At 44.8% G+C, this 23,218-nt stretch overlaps 1 protein-coding gene across 2 annotated transcripts in view; it reads left to right on the top strand.

Annotated features, from left to right (window-relative positions):
• Positions 1-23,218, top strand: part of SEMA4G (semaphorin 4G) — a 1,755,375-nt gene that overhangs the window by 277,033 nt on the left and 1,455,124 nt on the right. For both annotated transcript variants that reach the window (XM_044056541.1, XR_006362793.1), the window contains exon 2: positions 7,280-7,505. In XM_044056541.1, coding sequence (XP_043912476.1) covers positions 7,385-7,505 — 121 coding nt within the window. In that variant the 5' untranslated portion in view covers positions 7,280-7,384. The remainder of the gene's footprint in view (positions 1-7,279; positions 7,506-23,218) is intronic.

Below are 23,218 nucleotides of genomic sequence, written 5' to 3'. Positions count from 1 at the left end.
GGTCTGGCAGTTTATGCAAGAGCGTAAAGCTATGAGCTATTGATGAACTGCTTCCTGTGGTTCAGAGTTCTATGTTTTCAGCATGTGTTTGCCTACTGTCTGACTCTGAGTAAGTGTATTAACCAAACAGTGCTGTACCCAAGTTAACAAATAACAGATACATACACAAGTAAGTAAATTAGTTAATTAGTAAATAAATTAATGTTGGCATAATCATCCTCATCAAATTATATCACATCATATATCCTATCAACATCATGTTGTAGCTCATATCTGCATGTGCTTGTGTTACACCAGCAAAAGAGAGAGGAATGGTGTCCTACAACAGGACAGCATTTGAATGCTGGCAAAAATAAAACTAGACCACAGCTGACACTGATGAGCTAAGAAACTTTTATTATCTGAAGTAGTTAACTTCATTTGATCTGCATCCTGTGGGTATCGGATCCGTCCTCGGATCCGAGCCGGCAGCTTTCCAAGCTAAAAGGTCCGAGCTCTCAGCTCCTCCCCCTTACCCATAATGCCCTGCTACCTCCCTCCAGTCCTTGGATCTCATTTGCCACGGCTTCTGACAGCTTTAAGCGACGAGCTCTTGGCGTTGGGTGAGAGTTTTCAAACTTTAAAATCGTTTAAAAAAAACTACTTGTCTATTTTTATGTGTGTTGTAAGAGTGTAGTAGGTCCTTAGTTGTCTGTTATACTTTTTTTAGACTTTTTTGAGGTAAATTTACTGTTTAAATTTTTTTTCCATCCCCTTTACTGTGTGTGTGTGGTCGTGTGATGGCTGAAGGGCCCAAGGCCATTTTCTCAAAATGCACTGAGTGTGGTCATAAGCTGTCCCCGGTGCGTTCTTTGCCTAGGGTAGCCCACCTTTCTTCTGGCTGCCAGGTGTGCGTGGCCTTCAACCCCCGGGCTATTAGGGATAGGAGGAATAAGTTAATCCTGGCGGGGCTTTTACCTGCTGATTCTTCTTCCTCCTATCCCTCTAAGGCACCAGCCGCGGCTGCGGCTGTTCTGCCCGCAGTTCTCCCTCCCCTGACTGGGACTCAACCTCTCTCTTATGTCTCGGGGAGAGGGGGACTCTTCCTCTAAAGAGAAGAGGCACAGGGACAAGGACAGGCATAAAAGCCATAAGAGGCGGGCAGAGTCTCATTCCTCTGCTCCGCCAGCTAAGGTTGTTAGCCCTCCCAGGAGGGTCTTCGGAACTTCTCCCTCTTGGCTCCGTTTCCCCACTTTTCTCTGGAGCCGGAGGAAGAGTACAGGTCTCCTTCGAGGTCATCGAGGCGGCCTTCCCGGCCCGCTTCGACCTCTTCCAGATTCACCAGAAGCATGTCGGACGCTGATTTGGACCGGATGATGCGTCAAGTCGTGCAGGCTTAGATGCAGATGGGGGTGCTTTTGCCTCCCCCCCCCCTCCTGGGGGAAGCTCTGCCCCTTTCTTTGCTCCAATTGCTCCTTCTCCGATTCGCTATCGGGTGTCGGAGTCTTTGGATCCGAGCTGTCTCGGACCCGGGGATTCGTCGGTGCCGACAGTGGTAGCTACTTCGCCGACCGTACTCTCGAACATGTCGGATCCGAGCTCTCGGTGTCGAGAGCCGAGGGTCGGATCCGTGGGGGTGAGTGTGCCTTCGGCTCCGTTTCGGTCGGAGCACACTTCCCTTTCGGATCCGATCACTTCGGCTCCAACACCGATCCTTGTGTCTGAGCCGAGGGGGCTGCTCTCGGAGCCAGGGGAGAGTGGTTCGCCCTCTGCTTTTGACATAGTGGAGAGGGTTCTGTCGAGGTCTTCCAGATCCCCAGTCCGGGCTACGGTTCCACCCATCGCCCCTGCGCATTTGAGCCTATCTTCCATTGTCCGGCCCCTGGGACAGCCTGCGTCACTGCTCCACTTGGTTCCCGTAGAGGAACAGGACCCCGTTGGTGAGCCCTCCTCGGACAGTCCCGCTGAGGAGGTCCCTCACAAACGAAAGTGCAAAAGGAGGCACCTGGACTCCCCTGAGTCCCTCACCGAAGACATGGACTTAGAGGAAGGGGAAGGTTCCCCAAGGTCACCCCCTGAAGATGTCTCCTTTGGAGACATCATGGAGATGCTGCGTATCAGAGGAGGGTGGTCTGCCCAAAAGCCTTTCTCGGATGAGTCTGTGTTTCTGGAGGTGTTTGACGCAGGCCCGTCTACCTCTTGGGTGTCCCCCCCCCCCCGGCTGATCCCCTGGTAGACCTGATTACTACTAGGGCTTGCAAGGAGCCGGACACCGTGGAGCCAATCCCTAGAAGGCCAGATAAAATTCTCAGTCCCCCCCATGACAGACAGGCGTGGAATAAAGGGTCCCCAGTGGATGCCATGGTGGTGGCGGCCACCACTAAGAAGGAACTAGCACAGGAAAGTTCCTCGGTCCACCCTCCTGATAAGGAATCTCGGACGATGGATTGCATTGGGAAGTGGATGTTTGCTTCAGCTACTTTTTCCATAAGGGTGCTGAATTACCTGGCACACGTCATCAGGCTCCAGTGGGATTTGATAAAAGAATACGCCGGAGGCCCCCCAGAGTCCATGGCGGCCAAGGACAAACGGACCTTCTCGGCACGCATGGCCACTCTAGTCAATTTCTAACACTTCCATGTGGCTCCTCTCCCATGCCACGGAGGGAGCGGCTAGAGCCAGCAGAGCAGGGGTCGCCTTGCGGTGCCACGCCTGGCTTCACCTTTGCGGAACCCTTTAAGGCGTCCTTCGCGAATGCTTCCTTTGACGGTTCTATGCTATTCGGCAAAACCGTCCGCGACACGCTGCTCCAGAGTGAGAAGGTTGGGAAGACGCTGTCTGCCATCGGGATCCGCTTCTCTAATCCTCAAAGGTCCTTCTCAAGGAACCAGAGAGGACAGTAGATGATGTGATTCCGGAAGTCTCGGCAGTCCCGTCCCACTCTAGACCCTTCGTCCTTCAGAGGCAAAGGAGGACAAGGTGGACACCGGCCCAGAGGCAGAGGGGGGCTGAAGAATTTTGGGTCTAGAGAACCTTTCTCAGACCGGCCTGCGCAACAGCCCTGAGGGCTTGCCCGGCTGTCCCTCTCTGGAGGCAGTCGGGGGACGTTTTTCAGAGCACCTACAAAGTTGGGAGTCCATCACTACAGGTCATTGGGTGCTCCGAATAATATCCAGAGGTTACACTATTCCCTTTCTATATCTTTCCCCTCTAATGAAGTGCCTTCCCGATGTTCCACCCAATCAAAGGGAGGCGGCAGCTTCAGAAGTATCGAAGTTGTTAGAAAAAAGAGCCATCCAGCACGTCCCCCCAGAGCAATCCAGATTAGGCAATTACTCCAGGTTCTTTTTGGTGGCAAAAAAGACGGGGGACCTAAGGCCAATTCTGGACTTGTCATCTCTAAACCTGTTCATTGCCAAAGAAAAATTCCGGATGGTCACTCTGCAATCCATTCTCCCTCTCTTACAGGAGAACGACTGGATGTGCTCCATAGACCTCAAGGATGCGTACTACCACATTCTCATGGACAGACGATCCAGGAGGTTTCTCCACTTTTGGCTAGGAGCCAGCCATTTTCAGTTCAGGGTTCTTCCGTTCGGCCTCACCACAGCCCCCAGGGTGTTCACCAAGGTCATGGCAGTTGTAGGAGTCCACCTGAGACTTCAGGGAATTCAGGTCTTTCCATACCTGGACGACTGGCTCCTCACTGCCCCCACCAGGCATCTGCTTTGCTCCGTCAGGGATTATTCCCTAGCCTTGGCCCAGCGTCTAGGCATTACTATAAATTTTCAGAAGTCGTCTCTTCAGCCGGTGCAAGTTCTGGATTTTATAGTGGCCAGGATAGATACGCGCCAGTCCAAAGCCTTTTTAACAGCGGACAGGTTGCGCAACTTGTCACTTCACATAATGGCGCTCCTACAGTCTGCAGCACCACCTGCAGAATTAGTCCTGAGAGCTCTAGGCTCCATGGCAGCAGCCATCGGTCTTTCATCTCTAGCACGATTGCTCATGAGGGTCCTTCAATGGACTCTTCAATCCAGTGGTCTCTCCTACTTCACCCATTGGAGTCTCCGGTTCCGGTTCCCCTGAGCAGGGTTTGCAGGAACTCCCTTCTTTGGTGGCTTCACTCCCGAGAGCTGCGGGAAGGGAGACCGTTTGTGATGCCTCAACCCCAAGCCACGCTGACCACGGATGCTTCTTACCTCAGGTGGGGGGGCATTCTGTGGGCATAACCGTCCAAAGGCACATGGATCCCCTTGGAGACCGTTCTGCATATCAATGTCCTGGAGATGTGAGCGGTGCTTCTGGCGTTGCAAGCCCTTCAAGACCTTCTTCCTCTGGGGACTATTGCAGTTCAGACAGACAATATGGCTGTAGTCTGGTACATCAACAAACAGGGCAGAACCAGATCTTACCCTCTTTGTTGGGAGGCAATGAGAGTTTGGGACTGGGAGATTTTCACCAACCGCTTTCTGGTAGCAACGCATATGCCGGGTCGGTCCAACAATTTAGTGGACAAGCTGAGTCGCTCGATCCTCACACCTTGAGTGGTCTCTGAACCCATCAGTAGCGAATCAGATCTTCCTCAAATGGGGGTCTTCATTGCTGCAATCTTTTCGCTTCCCCATCAAACACAAAATGCAGCGAGTTCTTCGCTCTAATTCCCCCAACAGGGGAGAGCCCCAGAGACGCTCTGGTTCATGCTTGGCCCCCCGGTCTCCTTTTTGCTTACCCTCCTCTTCCGCTAATGATGAAATTTCTGCAGAAAGCTCAGTGGTTGGGGAGCAAGATAATCCTCATAGCCCCATTCTGGCCTCGCCAGATCTGGTTCCCTTACCTGCGGTCTCACAGTGTAGTTCCTCCTTGGATCTTGGATCCCATTCTGGATCTGATCCTGCGGAATTACAACCCCAAACCTGGGCGACCTCAAGCTCATGGCTTGGTTGATCCAGTTCCACTAGTGGCAACGACTCCCAGTATCTCGTCTCCCATAAAATCTATTCTGGTGGAAGCGTATAAACCTTCTACCAGGAAGATCTATAAAAGTAAATAGAAGCGTTTTTCCATCTGGGCTGAAAATAAGGATTTAGACCCTTTCACTGCTCCCATTCCTGCGGTTCTTGAATTCCTGTTCCATATCTTTTACCAGGGAGCTAGTGCTTCTACAGTCAAAGTCCAAATGGCAGCGATTTCACATTTCCACATAGGGGATAGCCTTGGTCCCTTAGCTTCCGCTAAGATGTGTAAAACCTTTTTGAAGGGCACATTTCTGTTAAAACCTCCGGTCAAGAATGCGGTTCCACCATGGGACTTGACCTTAGTTCTTCAGGCATTGACTGGCCCACCTTTTGAACCGGCTGCGTCAGTTGGATTCAAGTTCTTATCTTGGAAAACGGCCTTCCTAATTGCTATTACTTCAAGCCCTTTGCATGAAACCCCTGTATCTGGTCTTCCATAAGGACAGAGTGTCTCTCAGGACTAATCCTTCCTTCTTGCCTAAGGTGGCTTCCGAAGCCAATATCAACTAATCCATTAATTTGCCTGTGTTCTTCCCCAACTTTCAGAACAAAGGGGAATACAGATTGCATCTATTGGATGTGCACAGACAGTTGCGATTTTACTTGCACAGGACAGCCACTACTCGGAAATTGGATCAGCTTTTTGTGTCTTTCGCTAAACCATCCTTGGGAAAGCCTATTACGAAAGTCACCTTAGCCAGATGGATATCCCAATGCATCGTGCACGCTTATTTAGCCTCCGGCCAGCCTGAACCCTTAGGAGTCCATGCCCATTCTACTCGCTCTATGGCTACTTCTGCAGCATTCTGGTCGAGAGTCCCTCTAGACGATATCTGCTCAGCAGCTGCTTGGTCCTCCTGTCATACCTTCATTTCTCATTATAAATTGGATTTGATATCCAGGAGTAGGGCATCATTTAGCTCCGCAGTGCTCTGGAATATCATTCCTTGAGGGGCCCCCCCAAGGTTTTTAGGTAGCTGGGGACCCTGTCCCACAGGTTGCAGATCAAATGAAGTTAACTACTTCAGATAAAGAATGTACTCACCATAACGTTCCATCTGAGTAGGTAACTACATTTGTCTGTAACCGACCCCCCCTCCCCCTGACCTATTTCATGGTTGTTCTGTGGTGTGAGGTTTCACCTTTCCTTGGATGAGGTTAGTGTTCCTCTTTCGAGGGTCTTAGTGTGTTTTTTTGTTTTAGGCAAACTCGATCTGAGGACTGGAGGGAGGTAGCAGGGCATTGTGGGTAAGGGGGAGGAGCTGAGAGCTTGGACCTTTTAGCTTGGAAAGCTGCTGGCTCGGATCCGAGGACGGATCCGATACCCACAGGTTGCAGACAAATGAAGTTACCTACTCAGACGGACGTTATGGTGAGTACATAACTTCTTTTTATCGTTGCAAGACTTATCTCTTTTAATCATTTGTTCTTTAAATGAATGTCTCGCTGAACTGTGTTTTCTAGTTCTTTGTCTGTTGAGTCGGGCAGCATGCTCCTGCTTGCTGTCATACTTCTAAAGATAATTCAGAGAATGTCATCCATATGTGTCTAACAGTAGTGGAAGTATTATTAAGCAGGAATTGTTGATCTAAACTGAATTTTGAGATTATTATTATTTTTTTGTTTGTTTGTTTGCTGTCCTGGCCCCCTTTTTTAACTTTTTAGAATGTTTAGTAGTTGTCATAGTTCTTAATGTTTATGCAGGTCCAGAAATGGTAATGACATGCTTCTGTGAGGTTGTTTTCCCTTCCCTGCAGCTGACCTTCAGCTCTACTCCTTGTTACCTGGTCTACTGGATACACCTCAGCCTCCCTTTGTTCACACTCAACCTGAGCTATATCCAGGGCTGGTGAGGAGATTGAGGCTGCTTGAGCAGGAGTGTGCCCTAATCCCCCACCACCCCGTCATAGCTTTGTCAGCTCCACAATGACTGCCTTCGTGAGGTGTGTGCTAGATTCCATGCATGTGAACTTGCAGTATAGAACATGCATAGTGCTTTATAGTAATAATAATGATGGTGATGATGATAATGGTAATAATGCTCTTAATGCGGTTATTGCAGTGATCCTAGGCAGCCTTCCTCCTCTCAAGATAAGTGAGCCCGCATCAGCCACTCACTTCCTTCCTGTCCCGGTCTCTGCTCAGCTGTTTGAGTACTGGTCATCTGAGTTAGCAGTAAAGGTGTTCTTCTTCTGCTTCATGGGGCTGTCTGATTCTGTGAGTTTTGGTTATACCATGGGAAGAGAATGGCATCTAAAGTTTTTCTTCCTTTCTTTATGCAGATGACTAAGAACTGATGACATTTAATTTTGGAGTACATCAGAAAAAGAACATTTTTGAAAGTACCTCTTTTGTGGAGTCAACAGTTTGAAGTTGGATTTCTCTGCATGGTAAAGCAGACAGTGAAGATGGACTGCCTTTATCAGTGTTTATTAGCATTTGTTATTGTTGGAGTTGGAACTGCTATGGACTTGGATGTAACTCCTAGGATAACCATACCATACAGTGGTAAGAAATTACTTCCATTTTTTCTGTCATAAAAACTGGATTGTCTGTTTTGGCAGTGGCAGACTGACTTTGCTTCAATGGGTTGGGTTTCATTCTAAGCTAGCAATGTACTTGCCATACTCGCATAAATATGCTTGTTCAGTATTGCATAATTTTTGTTAGTATATTTTAGGGGCTGACATTTCTAGAGTCTGTAGAAGAGAATATTTTTTAAAAGTGAGCAACAAGATAGAAAATAGTCTTAAGGACGTGTTAAATGGTTTATTATCAGCGAATTACAACACAGCTAAATTCAAGTATTTATTTTCTATGAGAAATGTAGTATTGAAAGATGACAGTATCTGTTGATGAAATTACTGATGATTAATTTGCATGTAAAAATATACAAGTGTCTTTGGGATTTTATTTGTAAATCTAATGCATGTGATATGGAGAAAAAAACTGAAGATGAAAAGTTAATTAGGTCATTGTACTCAAAGGTTGTGCTTAAAGAAGCCAGCTAATTTCCCAGTTTAAAATATATACTGCATGAAGGAATAAAGGGCTACTCTTGAAAGGAAATGTGGTTCTTTTATTTTGCATCTAATGTGTTCCTGTTTGGGATAGTCCACAATCACTGATATTTCAGAGTTAATGTTAATGTTGCCTCAGACATGTTTTAAGCAAACCTTATTCCTTGAATGTTTTTGACTCAAATTAACTGTTTTTAAACTCTGTGGTATTGTTTCTGACATGTTAGATAAAAAACATGTGAAATTGAATAGTATCCTTTACAGATCTATTGTGTTTTTTTAGAAAGATCATTCTCTTGTAATCTGAAAATAGACCTTTGAAGTCTGGAATTATTTTTGACTCCCCATGTTGTGATACTTCAGTTTTGGTGTAGAATCTCTGAATAACACGAAGAACATAGTACAGTTGCGTACACGTAACATAAATGTAGATGTTCGAGTGTAGTCACTATTGCAGTCCTGGTTTCTCTCCCTCCTCCCCCCTTATATCCTCTTTTCTTAGGGAGACATAAGCTTCTTATGGTGGCTTTTTGCCACCAGGTCACCCTTACCATATTTCCTGATGCTCTTGACTGGTTAGGGCAAGAAAAACTGAAGTAATGGCATTGGCTACCTTGCTTTATAGAACTAACGACCTGACGTCAGTCAACAAGCGACAGCAGCCAACGCAGAAAAACATTGACAATGGTATTCGCGCCGGCCGAGGGCTACCACAGCAGGGATAACCCACAGGTGATGACTGCAACAGTGAATACACTCTAACATCTACATTTATGGTAAGTGTACACAACTGTACTTTATAGGTAGATCTAGCTGTTTTAAGACTCTGGTGAAGTATTTAACAACAGTTAGCGCACACTATTTCATGAACTAGATGAGTGGTGAAGTTAGGAAGAAGACATTTCAGAGACTGAAGTAGTGTAACTGCTGTACAGAAGAAATAGCTATTTGCGCAGGTATGCAGAGGACTGCATAGTGTCATGTAAATGAATGTCATTATGTTAATGGGGAGACATTGTGTATGCAAGTGATGAAAGGAAACCTGGTGAAGTGATTCAGAAATTCATGAATTTAGCATGAGCAATGGCAATTATTATCTCTTCTGAACACCAGGATTTCCTACTGAACACAAGCATCATTTGCATTATGAAGTTAGGAGTAGATTTGGCAGACAAACATGGTCTTGTTTACTTTCAGAGCCAGGGTCTGATATGTTGCACATTGTCACAATGTGTGTTGCAGATGAGTCTACCAGAGCTGATGTACCTTCTCCTTCATGCCCAGGATATGGTTAGCTAATATAACTGCATAATGTCACGCAAAATAATGTCAGCAAGCTAATAAGTGACATGTGCAAATGACAAAAAGAAAGATGCTGTATTGATTCAGAAACATGGGACTGTGGCAGCAAACAGGTGTTCTGAACACCAGTATTTTCTGCCTTATAACCTTCACTTGTGTTATGAAGCTAAGAGAAGAATTAGTAGAGAAACATGTATTTTTAGTTGGTTTCAGAGCCAGTATTTTGAGATGTTGCATTTTGTTATGCTCTGTCACAAATGAGTGTGACAGTACCTGATATTCCCTCTGCTTCATAACCAGGACATTGTCAGCTGCTAGCATGTGGACAGAGACATCAGATGGGAGCTCATAGTCATGTGCAGCCCATAGATGGAATGAAGGGAGATACTTGGAATGCCTTTCCCATTGCAGACTAAGGTTTGTGTAGCATTAACCTTCTTTGCTTTGAGAATTATTTGGCAACTCGCATGGAATATGATAGGAGTTTCATAGACATCAGCTTTGTGAATCCTGCACAGTTTCCTTGACATGATGCTGCTATAAATGGACAAGCACATATCGTTTTCATGCACAGCTGAAGAGAGAGCCACCACTTTGCAGGCATTCCATGATGTAGTCCATTTGCTTGAGATCCTTGGAGCCATTGCTTGCATATACACTGCTGTCAAGGCCAGATGTAGCAGCCTGTATACCATCCAGAAGAGTTTTACTCCTCCTTCAACTTCCAGGAGATGTGCAGTGCACAAAGTATTATATACAGTGTGTCTGCGCACCATCAAGGCAGTTCTCATGATTCCCACATCTGGCAGATTTGTGATTTCCACAAGCATTTCATGCAGGATGACTTTTCTTAGGGTTGCCTAGTTGTTAGGTGCAGATATTGCCAGCCACAGCATCCTGGATATGCTACTCCAATGGACATGTGGTAGCAGGACTATTATAGTAGTGTCCACTGTTTTGTGTTGTAGATGGTGCAGAAGGTCTCTTTGAACAGTGACTGATGTCTCCATCTGAAGCCCGCAGACCAAGATGGAGATGGTATACATCACAGACATGGATCATTAAGTATGTGTTCAGTCCCTACTGCCTGGATGCATCCAGTGGTGCACTACTCATGCAGCCGAGCCCTGCAATAAGTTACTGGTGGTCTGCTCCATGTTGCACAGTATGGGAGCAAGGCGTGGTAGTCAGGTAAGGAACTGTTGCAAGAACTGGCTGCAGCAGTACCCGGTGTGAGACAGACGCAGGAGCAATGTGTTGTGGCACTAGCAAAGAGGCTGCATCTCGTCCAAAACTATAGGCCACAAAAATGACAACATGGAATGAAACTGATGCATGCATTAACACACACTGGCTATGAATAACTGTCTGTCAGACATTCCTTACCCACATAGGCCAGAGGAGTGGGCAGTGCACTTTCATCATCATCATCATTTGCACAAGTGGAATGGGTGGGACCCTATAACCATTTGCAGAAATGCTACCATCATTGTAAAGTTTATGGGAGGTGAAAGTGGTAGCCCTGCAGACAGGTGCTGGTTTGGGGGAGTAATGAATCTTGTCCTGCAGTGGTGGAGCGAAGTTGTCATGTCCTGAACGTTGGCAATGTATACAGTGTAACCCTGCAGTGTTGGGGCTGGATGTTTCCTGCACAAGGGATGGTGCAGCACTTGGCTTGCAGGTATGGAACCCCATTGTGGCCCTCTGTGTTAGTAGACAAATTATGGATGGCCTGCATGATTCCAAGGATGACCACATCTAGGTGATCCACTCAGAAAGCCAACAGTTAATAGGCATGGTATGAAACTGTAGTCATTCTGACGGGCCCAGCCGAGTGTCCCTGCCATGGAGCTAGATGAGCGTCGGCCATGACCTTGAGAGTGCCTCCTCTTTGGGGTGGAAGCTGCCATGAGTCACAGTGTTGAGGTCTGTGGAAGAGAATGTACTATCTGTTTAAGCCTGGCTTGTGAGCATTTACTGCATATCGGCCCTTGCATGGCCATGGTGGAGAGTCACGAGTGTCCTCATGGATGTATCAATGGATGTTCTTCGTGTTTCACTGTTGCAGTCATTACATTTGGGTAATCTGCTGGCAGGTTGCCCTCAGTCGGCCTGATTAACAAAGTCTTGGGTCCTGCGTCGGTTGCTGTCCCTTCTTCTATGATGTCGGGTCGTCAGGGGTATAAAACATGCAGCTGACACCATTACATCAGTCTTTCTTGCCATGCGGTGCCCAAAGCAGAAGCTTTTCGCAAGTGCCGGTTGGCCGACTCCTGAAATTTTCATTTTCGAGTTTCAGAACCGAAGTCTTCAACTTAAAGCTAAGTACCCCGTTGGGGAAACTTTTTCTTGCTCCTTACCGATGTCAGTAAAAGTTAATAATTGAATTACATGTGGAAAGCAAATACCTCATAAAGATTTTCATTCGTACTGTATTCCTTGCCTACGCCCTGACCACGACGTATCTTTCAGTCGGTTTTGTGCTTTATTTAATCGGCGCACTATCCATCATCGGTACATTTTTGCCTCTAAATATTTTGGATGTTCTTCGTGTTTCACTGTTGCAGTCATTACATTTGGGTAATCTGCTGGCATGTTGCCCTTAGTCGGCCTGAATAACAAAGTCTTGGGTCCTGCGTCGCTTGCTCTGTCCTCTTCCATGACGTCAGGGGTATAAAACATGCAGCCAACACCATTTTATTCAGTCTTTCTTGCCATGCGGTGCCCGAAGCAGAAGCAGTTTGCAAGTGCCGGTTGGCCGACTCCTGAAATTTTCGCATTCAAGTTTCAGAACCAAAGTCTTCAACTAAAGCTAAGTACCCCATTGGGGAAACTTTTTCTTGCTCCTTACCGATGTCAGTAAAAGTTAATAATTGCATTACTTGTGGGGAGCAAATACCTCATAAGGATTTTCATTTGTACTGTATTCCTTGCCTAGGCCCAGATCATAACACGGAAGGACTGTGGCTGACCAAGTTTGCAGATGACTGCAAACTAGGCGCCATAATCGACTCTCCAGCCGACACAAGCATCCTACAAAAGGGCCTCATAGAAACAGACAACTGGTGCCAGAGCCATGACCTCAAGCTAAACGCCAAAAAGTGTATAGTCATCCCCTTTGGCAAAAAGAAAGTGCCCACAAATTACCACATAGATGGTAATCCATTAAGTACAGAAGAAGTAATTGGGGACCTGGGGACCCAAGTTGATAGCAGTCTCTCATTTGAAAACCACGTGGCCAAAGTGGTTAGAAAAACATTTTATATAGCCCACCTAATCATGAAGAGATTCACATCTAGATCAGGGGAGGTCATCGTGCCTCTTTACTCATCCCTCATCAGGCCCATAATTGAGTACAATGCCCCTTTTGGGATGTACCTTACCAGACACCTGCAGCAACTGGAAAGACACCAAAAGTACCTCACCAAGAGGATCAAAGGGCTCAAACAGATGCTATATGCTGCCCGGTTAAAGAAACTCCAGCTCTACTCAGTGGCATACCGCCTGCTAAGAGGCAATCTGTGCCTGACATATAAAGCCATGTCCAACTCGGAATTAATGGACATGCTGCACCTCAAAAAATCCAAATCCCATCGAGCTACGTGCTCAAGAGACTTGAACCTCAGCACTGAAATAAATAGGACATGCTGGAGGGACAGATTCATAACCCAGAGGCTCCCTTCACTCTGGAATAAAATCCCAGTCCAGGTTAGGCAGAGTTCCCCCATTGACTCTCTTCAAGAGGAATCTTGATGAGTGGATGGGAGATCGTAGGTTTACCACGGGTATCACTTCTGTGTCACTGTTAGACAGAGGCACAGTATACTAACCACGAAAAAGGGCATAGCAAAATTCATTTAAAATGGGTGACGAAAGCCAAACACACTCTGGCTAGGCTTATAAATACCCTAGGGCAGATAGCCTAGTATGAACCTATAACGTGTCTTGCTGTCTGTTTTGTGCTAGATTTAACCAACGCACTATTAAGCGTCAATATATTTTTGCTTCAAAATATTGTGGATCTAGATTTAATTACCCTGAAATGTTGTCTGTTAGCAGACCAGCTACTGGAGGTCACAAAAAATGCAAAGAAAAAGACAGAGACAGACCGTCTAGGTTCAAAACTGACGAAGCTTCTCCTAAGCCAGTCACCAGTTTGCCGGTACTCAGTGAGGCACTTTCGCAGCCCCTGATACCTGCTACTTTTCAGTCGCAGGCCTCTACCGAGACTCAAGTGGTGTCCGGTATACCGTGAGATTCTCAGAGTATTGAACCCGTGGATATCTCTCCCTTGGATGAGTCTGGAGCCGCTGAGCAGGCACCAGTTTCTGAGGGTGTTTTCAAGCCTCAACATTTTTACATAAAACCGATGCCAACTAAAAAAACAAGATCAAAAACAGTTTCTAAGTCTAAAAAAATGATGCATGAGCCATGTGCTCAGGCCCCTATGCCTAAAAAACAGATGATCAAAATGGCTGAGGACTTAATTAGCTTGATCAGGGGTTCCCAACCCCCCCCTGCTAAGAGGCCTAGGCAAGACACTGATTATGAATCTTCAGATCAGGTTTCCATTTTTTCTGGTTCCTCTTCTGATCAGGAATTTTCTGTTCCTCCCTATGAGGATTCAGATGCAAAAGAATCCATCCCATCTGCATCTCCTCCTGAGGATTATTCTTTTGGTGAAACCTTGCATACTTTAAGGGAACATTTTCATTGGGAGAGTCAGGATTTCTCTGAATCAAAAAAGATGCTTAGGGATTTCCTTCTCCTTCCTCAGCATAGGCCTCTGGCTATACCTCCTGTATTAGACATTGTTGATGATGTGTTTTCTGAATCGAGCATGGCTCCTGATTCCCTACCTCTGGCTCCTAGTAAGCCAGACAGATATTGCAGGGTTCCTGACTCCCACAAATTTCTATTCAAAAATCCTGCTGCAGATCCTGAGACTATATCACAGGGTCCCAAAGGTGTAAAGGCCTCTACAGCCAAAAATCGTACCCCCTCTGATAGAGACTCCAGGGCACTGGATAGTTGGGGAAAGAAGATTTATACGTCTGCATCCTTGGCAATTAGGGCCTTAAACTGCCAGTTTCATATGCTTAAATATCAACAGCATGTTATGGGCTTATTGAAACAGAAAATGATGTTGATTTCTGATTGTGTGGAAAATAAAGAATTACAGGAATTATTGCATGCAGCAGAACAGGTTGGAAAGCATACTTTGCAATGCGGTTTTTATTCCTTGGAGGCCTCTTGCAGGGCCACAGTTACTGGATCTGTGATTAGAAGGCATGCCTGGCTCAAGGAGCAAAATCTGCCTGATCATGTTAAAGCTAAATTGTTGGATGCCCCTTTACAGCATGATACTTTGTTTGGTAATAAGGCAGAAGAGGTTTTAAAGAAAATGGAAGACAAAGCTAAATCTATGCAAACTGTAAAATATTTCTTAGAAGTGCAGCCACCCAGGTTCAGTTGGCACTGGCCTACTAAAAACTGGTCCTTTCCTGTGTCCAACAGAGCTTCTCAAGGCAAATCCAGGTGCTCAAAAGGCTCTAGATACCAATCACAGGGTTCTTACAGGTCAAAGCAATGGGGTGCCTCCACCTCCAAATCTGGAGGAAACAAAGCACAACCCTACAGTAAGCAGTCTCATTGACTTCCCTCTACCTTCACCAAACACTTATCTCTTGGCAGCCCCCTTGGGGGGAAAATTAGCACTTCATGCTCAAAATTGGCATTTAATTACCCAGGACAAGTGGGCATTAAACATAGTATCCCGGGGTACAAATTTCATTTCCATACTTTGCCAATTTCAAACAGTTGGCCAGATCTGTACCAAAAAGTGGCAATAACGAGCTCAGCCAGGAGACAGGAACACAAGCAAGACGAAGACTTTATTAATACAAACTGTAAGCGCTTTCGGTAGAGAGCAATCTCCCCACCTTCATCAGACCATAACAAACTCAAAGAGCACCCTTTAAATACATTACAACGTTCTAATTGTTAACCTAGTTGGTTAATTGATTGATAGGTTATAAGTATTAATGACATTACATCTACGAATCAATCGAGTGGCACAAAACAGAAATTCATCTAAAAGTCATGTTAAAAACCTATATACTAAAAAGCTATATACTAAAAAATCTAATTACCACATGTCCTACTTATCTATACTTGTTTGAGTGTAAGAAAAGAATGCATGTATAAATAAAAACAAGTATATGACTCTTGTATAATAGATAAAACATGTATATATATATATATATATATATATATGTATGTATATATATATATATATATATATATATATATATATATATATATATAAATATATAAACAATGTATGAATATTTGGATGCATGATATGCACGTAAATACAATAAGTTTCAAATGTTTTAAAACCATTTTAAAAACATTTTCAAAAATATTTTACAAATGTTTTGATAAATGTTTTAAAAAATACATATGTATTACACCAGCAAGCCCTTAAATAGTGACAAATTCCTAGTCAGATGGAAGCAAGAAAAAATGAATGCATCTGTTAATACATATATGTGTAAATGTATTCACTGGACCTTCTTTAGAGCCACTCGTAGCAGAACCAAAACACACCAAAGCAGTTATGCCTGCTAGGGATTATTTTGTATATATACATACAGAATGAAAGCAATTTTTATATGTATAAAAATATGAACATTAATAAAAAACTTGAATGAAAAACTTGAATCTTCTACCCAGTGCACCGTTATAAAAAATGTATGAAGTGCACATATTCAACTGTAAGGTGCCATAACATATATATATATATATATATATATATATATATATATATATATATATATATATATATCCCTGGTTGTTTTACTTTCTTCTTTTTATTGTCTTATTATTAATTATTATTAAACATGTGGTAATTAGATTTTTTAGTATATAGCTTTTTAGTATATAGGTTTTTAACATGACTTTTAGATGAATTTCTGTTTTGTGCCACTCGATTGATTCGTAGATGTAATGTCATTAATACTTATAACCTATCAATCAATTAACCAACTAGGTTAACAATTAGAACGTTGTAACGTATTTAAATGGTGTTCTTTGAGTTTGTTATGGTCTGATGAAGGTGGGGAGATTGCTCTCTACCGAAAGCGCTTACAGTTTGTATTAATAAAGTCTTCGTCTTGCTTGTGTTCCTGTCTCCTGGCTGAGCTCGTTATTGCCACTTTTTGGAATTTAGTTGGCCAGATCTGCCGCAAAATCAATGGGCAGAGGCTCAGAAACAAATTACGTCCCTCATGGAGATGGGGGCTATTCAACCAGTACCAGAACAGGAAAAAGGACAAGGTTTTTATTCAAGGCTGTTCCTGGTACCCAGAAAAGACAATGCATGGCGTCCAATACTGGACTTATTGATTTTGAACACTTATGTGGACATTCCAAAATTCAAAATGCTGACTTTACAACAGCTACTGCTTATGCTGGGCAGGAATGCTTGGTTAGTGACTCTAGACTTAAGAGGCATACCTGCATATCCCAGTAAGGGAATTGTGCAGAAGATACCTCCGCTTCAAGGCAGGTTTTTTGCATTGCCAATTCTCTGCATTGCCCTTTGGCTTCTCTACTGTGCCCAGGGTCTTTATAAAGTGCCTGGCACCAGTAATTGCATTTTGCAGACAAAGAAGCATACAAATTTATCCTTACCTGGACGACTGTCTTATTCAAGCAGAGAACAAGGACATTATTCTTCAGCATCTGGCATTTGTAAAAAGGCTTCTAACATGCCTAGGGTACACAATAAATGAAAATAAATCACAACTGGTACCCTCTCAAATAATTACATTCCTGGGTGCAAGCTTGAATACAACTGCCCAGATGGCTTACCTTATGCCAGACAAACAAAGGCAACTGACAACATACTTCAAACAGATGGCAACAAAAACTCAGTTATCTACAAGACAAATTCTGCAGGCTTTGGGGTTCATGGCATCCTGCATTCTACTAATTCCATATGCAAGACTGCATATGAGGAAACTTCAGTGGTACCTAAAACGTTTATGGAGTCAACATTGTCACAGTCTGGAAACAGTTATTCCTCTCATTCCCTGCCTACAACAGAAGTTTTTTGGTGGGCAGAGACATGTCACCAAAACAAGGGGCTGTCATTCACTCTACCCCCTGCCACCCAAACCCTAACTACAGACGTATCAGACTATGCTTGGGGGGCCCACCTGGTGGGGAGATGCATTCAGGGCAAATGGAACCCAAATCAAATGCAGCTACATATCAATCAAAAAGAAATGTTAGCTGTACAGAATGCTCTGACAGCCTTCAAGGATCTACTCCATCCAGGACAACTATTGCTAAAGATGGCAATACTACAGTCATGTGGTACATAAACAAGCAACGGGGTACACATTCCTACCCCCTGTGCAGGCAAGCCATGAATTTGTGGAACACAGCATTGACCTATCAAGTACATCTGCAGGCACAATTCCTGCCAGGAAAGACAAATACTCTTGCAGACGAACTAAGCAGAAACCTCATGGACCCTCACGAGTGGAAACTAGATCCACAAGTCTTCAACATGATAACAAGGAAATGGGGATGCCCAAACATAGATCTATTTACCTCCCCTCACAAATGCCATCTACAGAGATTCTGCACAAGGACTTATCACACACAAGCTTGGAAGGTGGATGCTCTATCATTCAGCTGGAAAACCCTGACAGTTTATGCCTTTCCTCCCCAAGGTATTCCTAAAGGTCAGACAAGAGAAGCCAAAAATGATTCTGATTGCCCCAGACTGGCCACGCCAGCACTGGTACCCAATCCTAAAGAGCTTGTCTCAAGGCCCAGCCTGGGCTTTACCTCAAATTCCTCATCTTCTGACCCAACAAAACAATCAGATCCTGCACAGCCAACTCAGAATCTTAAATCTGACTGCATGACGAATAATATAACCACTCAGAACACACCTCTCTCTAAAGCAGTTATGGATGTCATTTTGGAAGCCAGGAGGCCCAGCACCAGAAAATCCTATGCAGAAAAATGGAAGAGATTCTGTGTTTGGAATCAGGCACAAGGAGTTGAACCGCTTGTTCCAAATATCCCTCAGATTTTACAATACCTAACTGAGATGCTGGACAAGGGCCTATCCTTCTCATCAATTAAGATCCATGCCTCTGCCATTTCAGCTCATTACAGTACGGAACCACCTATTTTTTCACATACCTCAGAGGGGCCAAAAATATAAGACCCCCAAGGAGAGCACCGATACCTCCATGGCATCTCAATTACGTCTTGGAAAAGCTCACACTGCCTCCTTTTGAGCTAGCCAATACAGCTGAAATAAAATTCTTATCATGGAAAACGGCTCTGCTCCTAGCAATAACTTCAGCAAGAAGAGTATTAGAGTTACAGGCATTAATGGCAGTGGAACCTTTTATCATTTTACATCCGGACAGGGTTTCTCTAAGGACAAACCCAACATTTATGCCAAAGGTAGTATCCAGTGTGGCTCTTAATCAAACCATTCATTTACCTACTTTTTATCCAAACCCCCAGAATAAAGGGGAGAGACTTCTGCATTCTTTGGACATACACAGGCAGCTACGCTTCTATTTGGACAAAACTAAGACTTTCAGAAAGACTGAGCAACTTTTAGTAGCATATGCTGCAGGATCACAAGGAAAGGCCATCTCAAAGCAGACTATTTCAAAATGGATAGCACACTGCATTCGTTTCTGTTATGCACAGCATGGCAAATCAGTGCCTAAGGGCATTAGGCCACATTCAACCAGGGCAGCAGCCACATCAGCAGCCTTTCTCAGAGGAGTACCAACCAAGGAAATTTTGGAGGCTGCAACTTGGAGTTCAGTGCACCCTTTTACCAAGCACTACCACTTACCTCTTTACTCTAAATCCAGAGCAGGCTTTGCCACTGCAGTTCTGCAGGGCCTCATAGCCACTCCTAATCCTATTTAGACCCAGCCGCCCAACCTCAGCTTTGGGATTCAACTCAAGTGTTATGACTGCAACAGTGAAACACGATGAACATAGTACAGTTGTGTACCTACCATAAATGTAGATGTTCAAGTGTATTCACTGTTGCAGTCCAGGTTACCCACCCGCCCATCCCCCGTTTCTTTGCTGGGACTCATCTGTACTTCTCTATTCTATACAACCTATGTGGTGTATTTGCTTGTAGATGAAGGTATTGTTTATTTTAGAGCATGCTCTTTATAAGCAATGTTTTTAGCCTACCCTTTTGGGGGCACCTGACATCTGGGGCAAGAAAAACTGAAGAAAATGGCGTCGGCTGCATCTTGTATACCCCTGGCGCACTGACGTCAGGGAAGAGGCGACAGCAACCGACGCCGGACCAGGACTTTGGAATTCTGGCCGACTGCGGGTAGCCTGCCAGCAGGATAACCCAAGTGTAATGACTGCAACAGTGAATACACTCTAACATCTACATTTATGGTAGGTACACAACTGTACTTTCTTTGTGTTTCACTGTTGCAGTCATCAGACTTGGTTTATCTGCCTGCAGGTAGCCCTCAGTCGGCCCGAATGCCAGTGTCTTGGGATTTCTGCGTCGGATGCTGTTGCCTCTTCCATGACGTCAGGTCGTCAGGGTTATAAAACATGCAGCCGATGCCATTACATCAGTTTTTCTTGCCATGCGGGAGCCCGAAGCAGTTCGCAAGTGCTGTTGGCCGCTACCTGAAATTTTCATTTTTCGAGTTTCAAGCCTGAAGTCTTCTAAAGCTAAGTACCCCATTGGGGATCTTTTTTTCTTGCTCTAACCGATGTCAGAAAAAGTTAGCAATTGTCTTGCCTATGGAAAGCAAATACCTCACAGAGATTTTCATTCTTACTGCGTCACCTGTTTAGGCCCAAACCACGACGTTCCTCGCTGTCTGTTTTGTGCCTTGTTCAAAGTCCGAAATATTCGTCGTCAGGCTATCTTTGTTGCTAAATTCTTTCGCTGTCATTCTCCGTATTCTGAAATAGCTTTGATAAGCCATCCGACTACAGATCTTCCGAAAAAACGTAAGGATAAAGACAGAGACAGACCGTATAGGTCTAAAGCTGCTGACGATGCTTCCGTTAAGCTAGTTGCCAGTCCGCCGGTACTCATTGAGGCGCTTTCGCAGCCCCTGATACCTGCTTCTGCAGATTCGCAGGCCTCTACTAAGACCCATTAGGAGTCCTGTATGCTGTGAGATGCTTCGACTATGGAACCTGCGGATGTCTCTACCTTGGATGGGTCCGGAGCCACTGTGCAGGCACCGGCTTCTGAGGGTGTATTCAGACCTTCCGATGTTCGAATTAAATGGCTACTTCATTTCTGACTAAAACTACCAAATTTCTCAGGCCCAAAGTTAGCACTCAGCCTAGGAAACCGACCAAAGCGCATTCTCAAGCTCCCCTGCCACAGAAACAAATGCTTAGAATGGTTGAAAACCTTATTACTTTAATTAGGGGAAGCCAGCCTTCCCCCCTCTAAAAGACAAATAATTGATTTTCCTACTGATTCTACAGACCATGAGTCCGATGACTCTGACCCCTCTGATTACCAGGGCAGCATAACTTATCTACCTATGAGGATTCAGATGCAGAGGATTCCATTCCCTCTGCCCCCCCCCCCCCCCCCGAGGACTTTTCTTTCAATGAAACCTTGCATACCCTAAGAGAGCATTTCCGCTGGGAATGCCAGGACTACCCACAGTCCAAAAAGAGACGCAGGGAATTTTTAGATTTGCCTCAGCACAGGCCTCTAGCTATACCCCCTGTCCTGGATATTGTAGATGATGTCTTCATGGAATCCAGTCTTAACCCTTATGCTTTACCACCAGCTCCTAGAAAGCCTGACAAGGTACTACAGAGTACCTGACTCCCACAAATTTCTCTTTAAAAATCCCATTGCAGATCCAGAGACCATTTCCCAGGGACCTAAAGGTATTAAGGCTACTACAGCCAAAAACCCTACCCCTTTGGACAGGGATTCTAGGGCTTTAGACAGATGGGGTAAGAAGGTATATACCTCTGCAACTCTTTCCATCAGAGCTTTAAAGTGTCACTTTCACATGTTGTAGTACCAGCAGCATATTATGGAACTAATTAAACAAAAAAATGTTGTTGATTCCTGATTGTGCAGAAAATAAGGATTTACAAGAGTTAATGCATTCTGCAAACCAAGTTGGTAAACATACTTTGCAGTGTGGTTTTGATGCCTTTGAAGCATCTTGCAGGGCTGCTGTCACTGGGTCTGTTCTGAGAAGACATGCTTGGCTGAAGGAACAAGTCTTGCCAGACCATGTCAAAGCAAAATTACTAGATGCACCATTAAACCAAGAATGTTTGTTTGGCACAAAAGCAGAAGTTCTAAAAAAGATGGAGGAAAAAGCTAAATCTATGCAAACTGTTAAAGATTTCTTACAGGTATAGCTGTCTAGATTAAGTAGGCATTGGCCTTCAAAAAAACTGGTCCTTTCCACTCTGTCCCATAATTTCTCAGTCCAAACCCAGGGGCAGCAGACCACAAAGACTACAGTCTCAGAGTATGCACAGCTCTAAACAATGGAGTGCTCCCACCTCAAAATCAGGAAGTGGTAAACCATCCCCTTATAGAAAAAGTTCACAATGACTTGTCCTTCATCCTTCCCAGCCATGCCCAAGTACTTGCACACCTAGGAGGAAAACTCGTCCTGCATGCAAAAAACTGGGGTATATTACCCAGGATCAATGGGTCTTAAACATTGTATCCCAGGGATACAGATTCTACTTCCACTCACTGCCAACCCCAAGCGGATTGCCATACCTTCCTCGAAACCAGTGGGCAGAGGCCCAAAAGCAAGTACTTTCGCTTCTCAGTATCAGGGCTATTCAACCTGTTCCCTCGGAGCAAAGGGGACAGGGTTTCTACTCCAGACTTTTCCTGGTGCCCAGAAAAGAGAACTCTTGGTGCCCTATCCTGGATCTGTCAGTTCTCTAACACATTCCTGGTGGTACCGAAATTCAAAATGCTTACACTCCAGCAGCTGCTTCCTATGCTGGTCAAGGACTCCTGGCTGGTCACCCTAGAATTAAAAGAAGCTTATCTGCACATCCCCTTAAGGGAATCTTGCAGGAAATATCTGTGGTTCAGGGCAGGCTCTATGCACTATCAGTTCTCTGCACTTCCCTTTGGCTTATCTACTGTGCCCTGGGTATTCACAAAGTGCCTGGCTCCAGCCATTGCTAACTGCAGGCAGAGAAATGTTCAAATTTACCCATGCTTGGATGATTGCCTAATTCAGGCAGACAGTCAGTAATTGCTACTTCAGCACTATCACAGCTGGTACCCAGCCAAAAGATTGTATTCCTGGGAACAAACTTGAACACAACTTCCCAGATGGCATTCCTCACTCCAGAAAAGCAGGTTTATTTGACAAATTACTTCAAACTACTGGCCACTCAAACCCAGCTGTCTGCAAGAAAAATACTGCAAGCCCTAGGGTTCATGCCCTCATGCATTCTCCTAATTCCATATGCAAGACTACATATGAGGAAACTTCAATGGTACTTAAAAATTCTCTGGTGTCAACATTCTCAGGACCTGGAAACATCGATTCTTATCATTCCTTGCTTAAGAACAGAGTTCCTTTGGTGGGCAGAGGCTTGCAACCACAACAAGGGACTCCCTTTCACTCAATCCCCCGCTGCCCAAACCCTGACAACAGATGCATCAAACTATGCATGGGGGGCTCACATGGCAGGCAAATGCATTCAAGGCAAATGGAGCCCAGGACAAATTCACCTGCATATCAATCAAAAGGAAATGTTAGCTGTACAGAATGCACTGACAGCCTTCAAATACTTTATCCTTCCATGACAACTCTTGATAAAGACAGACAA

Source organism: Protopterus annectens, chromosome 14.part0, assembly GCF_019279795.1.
Source record: "Protopterus annectens isolate FY-2018-M chromosome 14.part0, PAN1.0, whole genome shotgun sequence".
In the NCBI taxonomy this organism is placed as follows: domain Eukaryota; kingdom Metazoa; phylum Chordata; order Ceratodontiformes; family Protopteridae; genus Protopterus; species Protopterus annectens.
The sequence above is the reverse complement of the archived record's forward strand: the minus strand, read 5'-3'. Positions and strand labels throughout refer to the sequence as shown.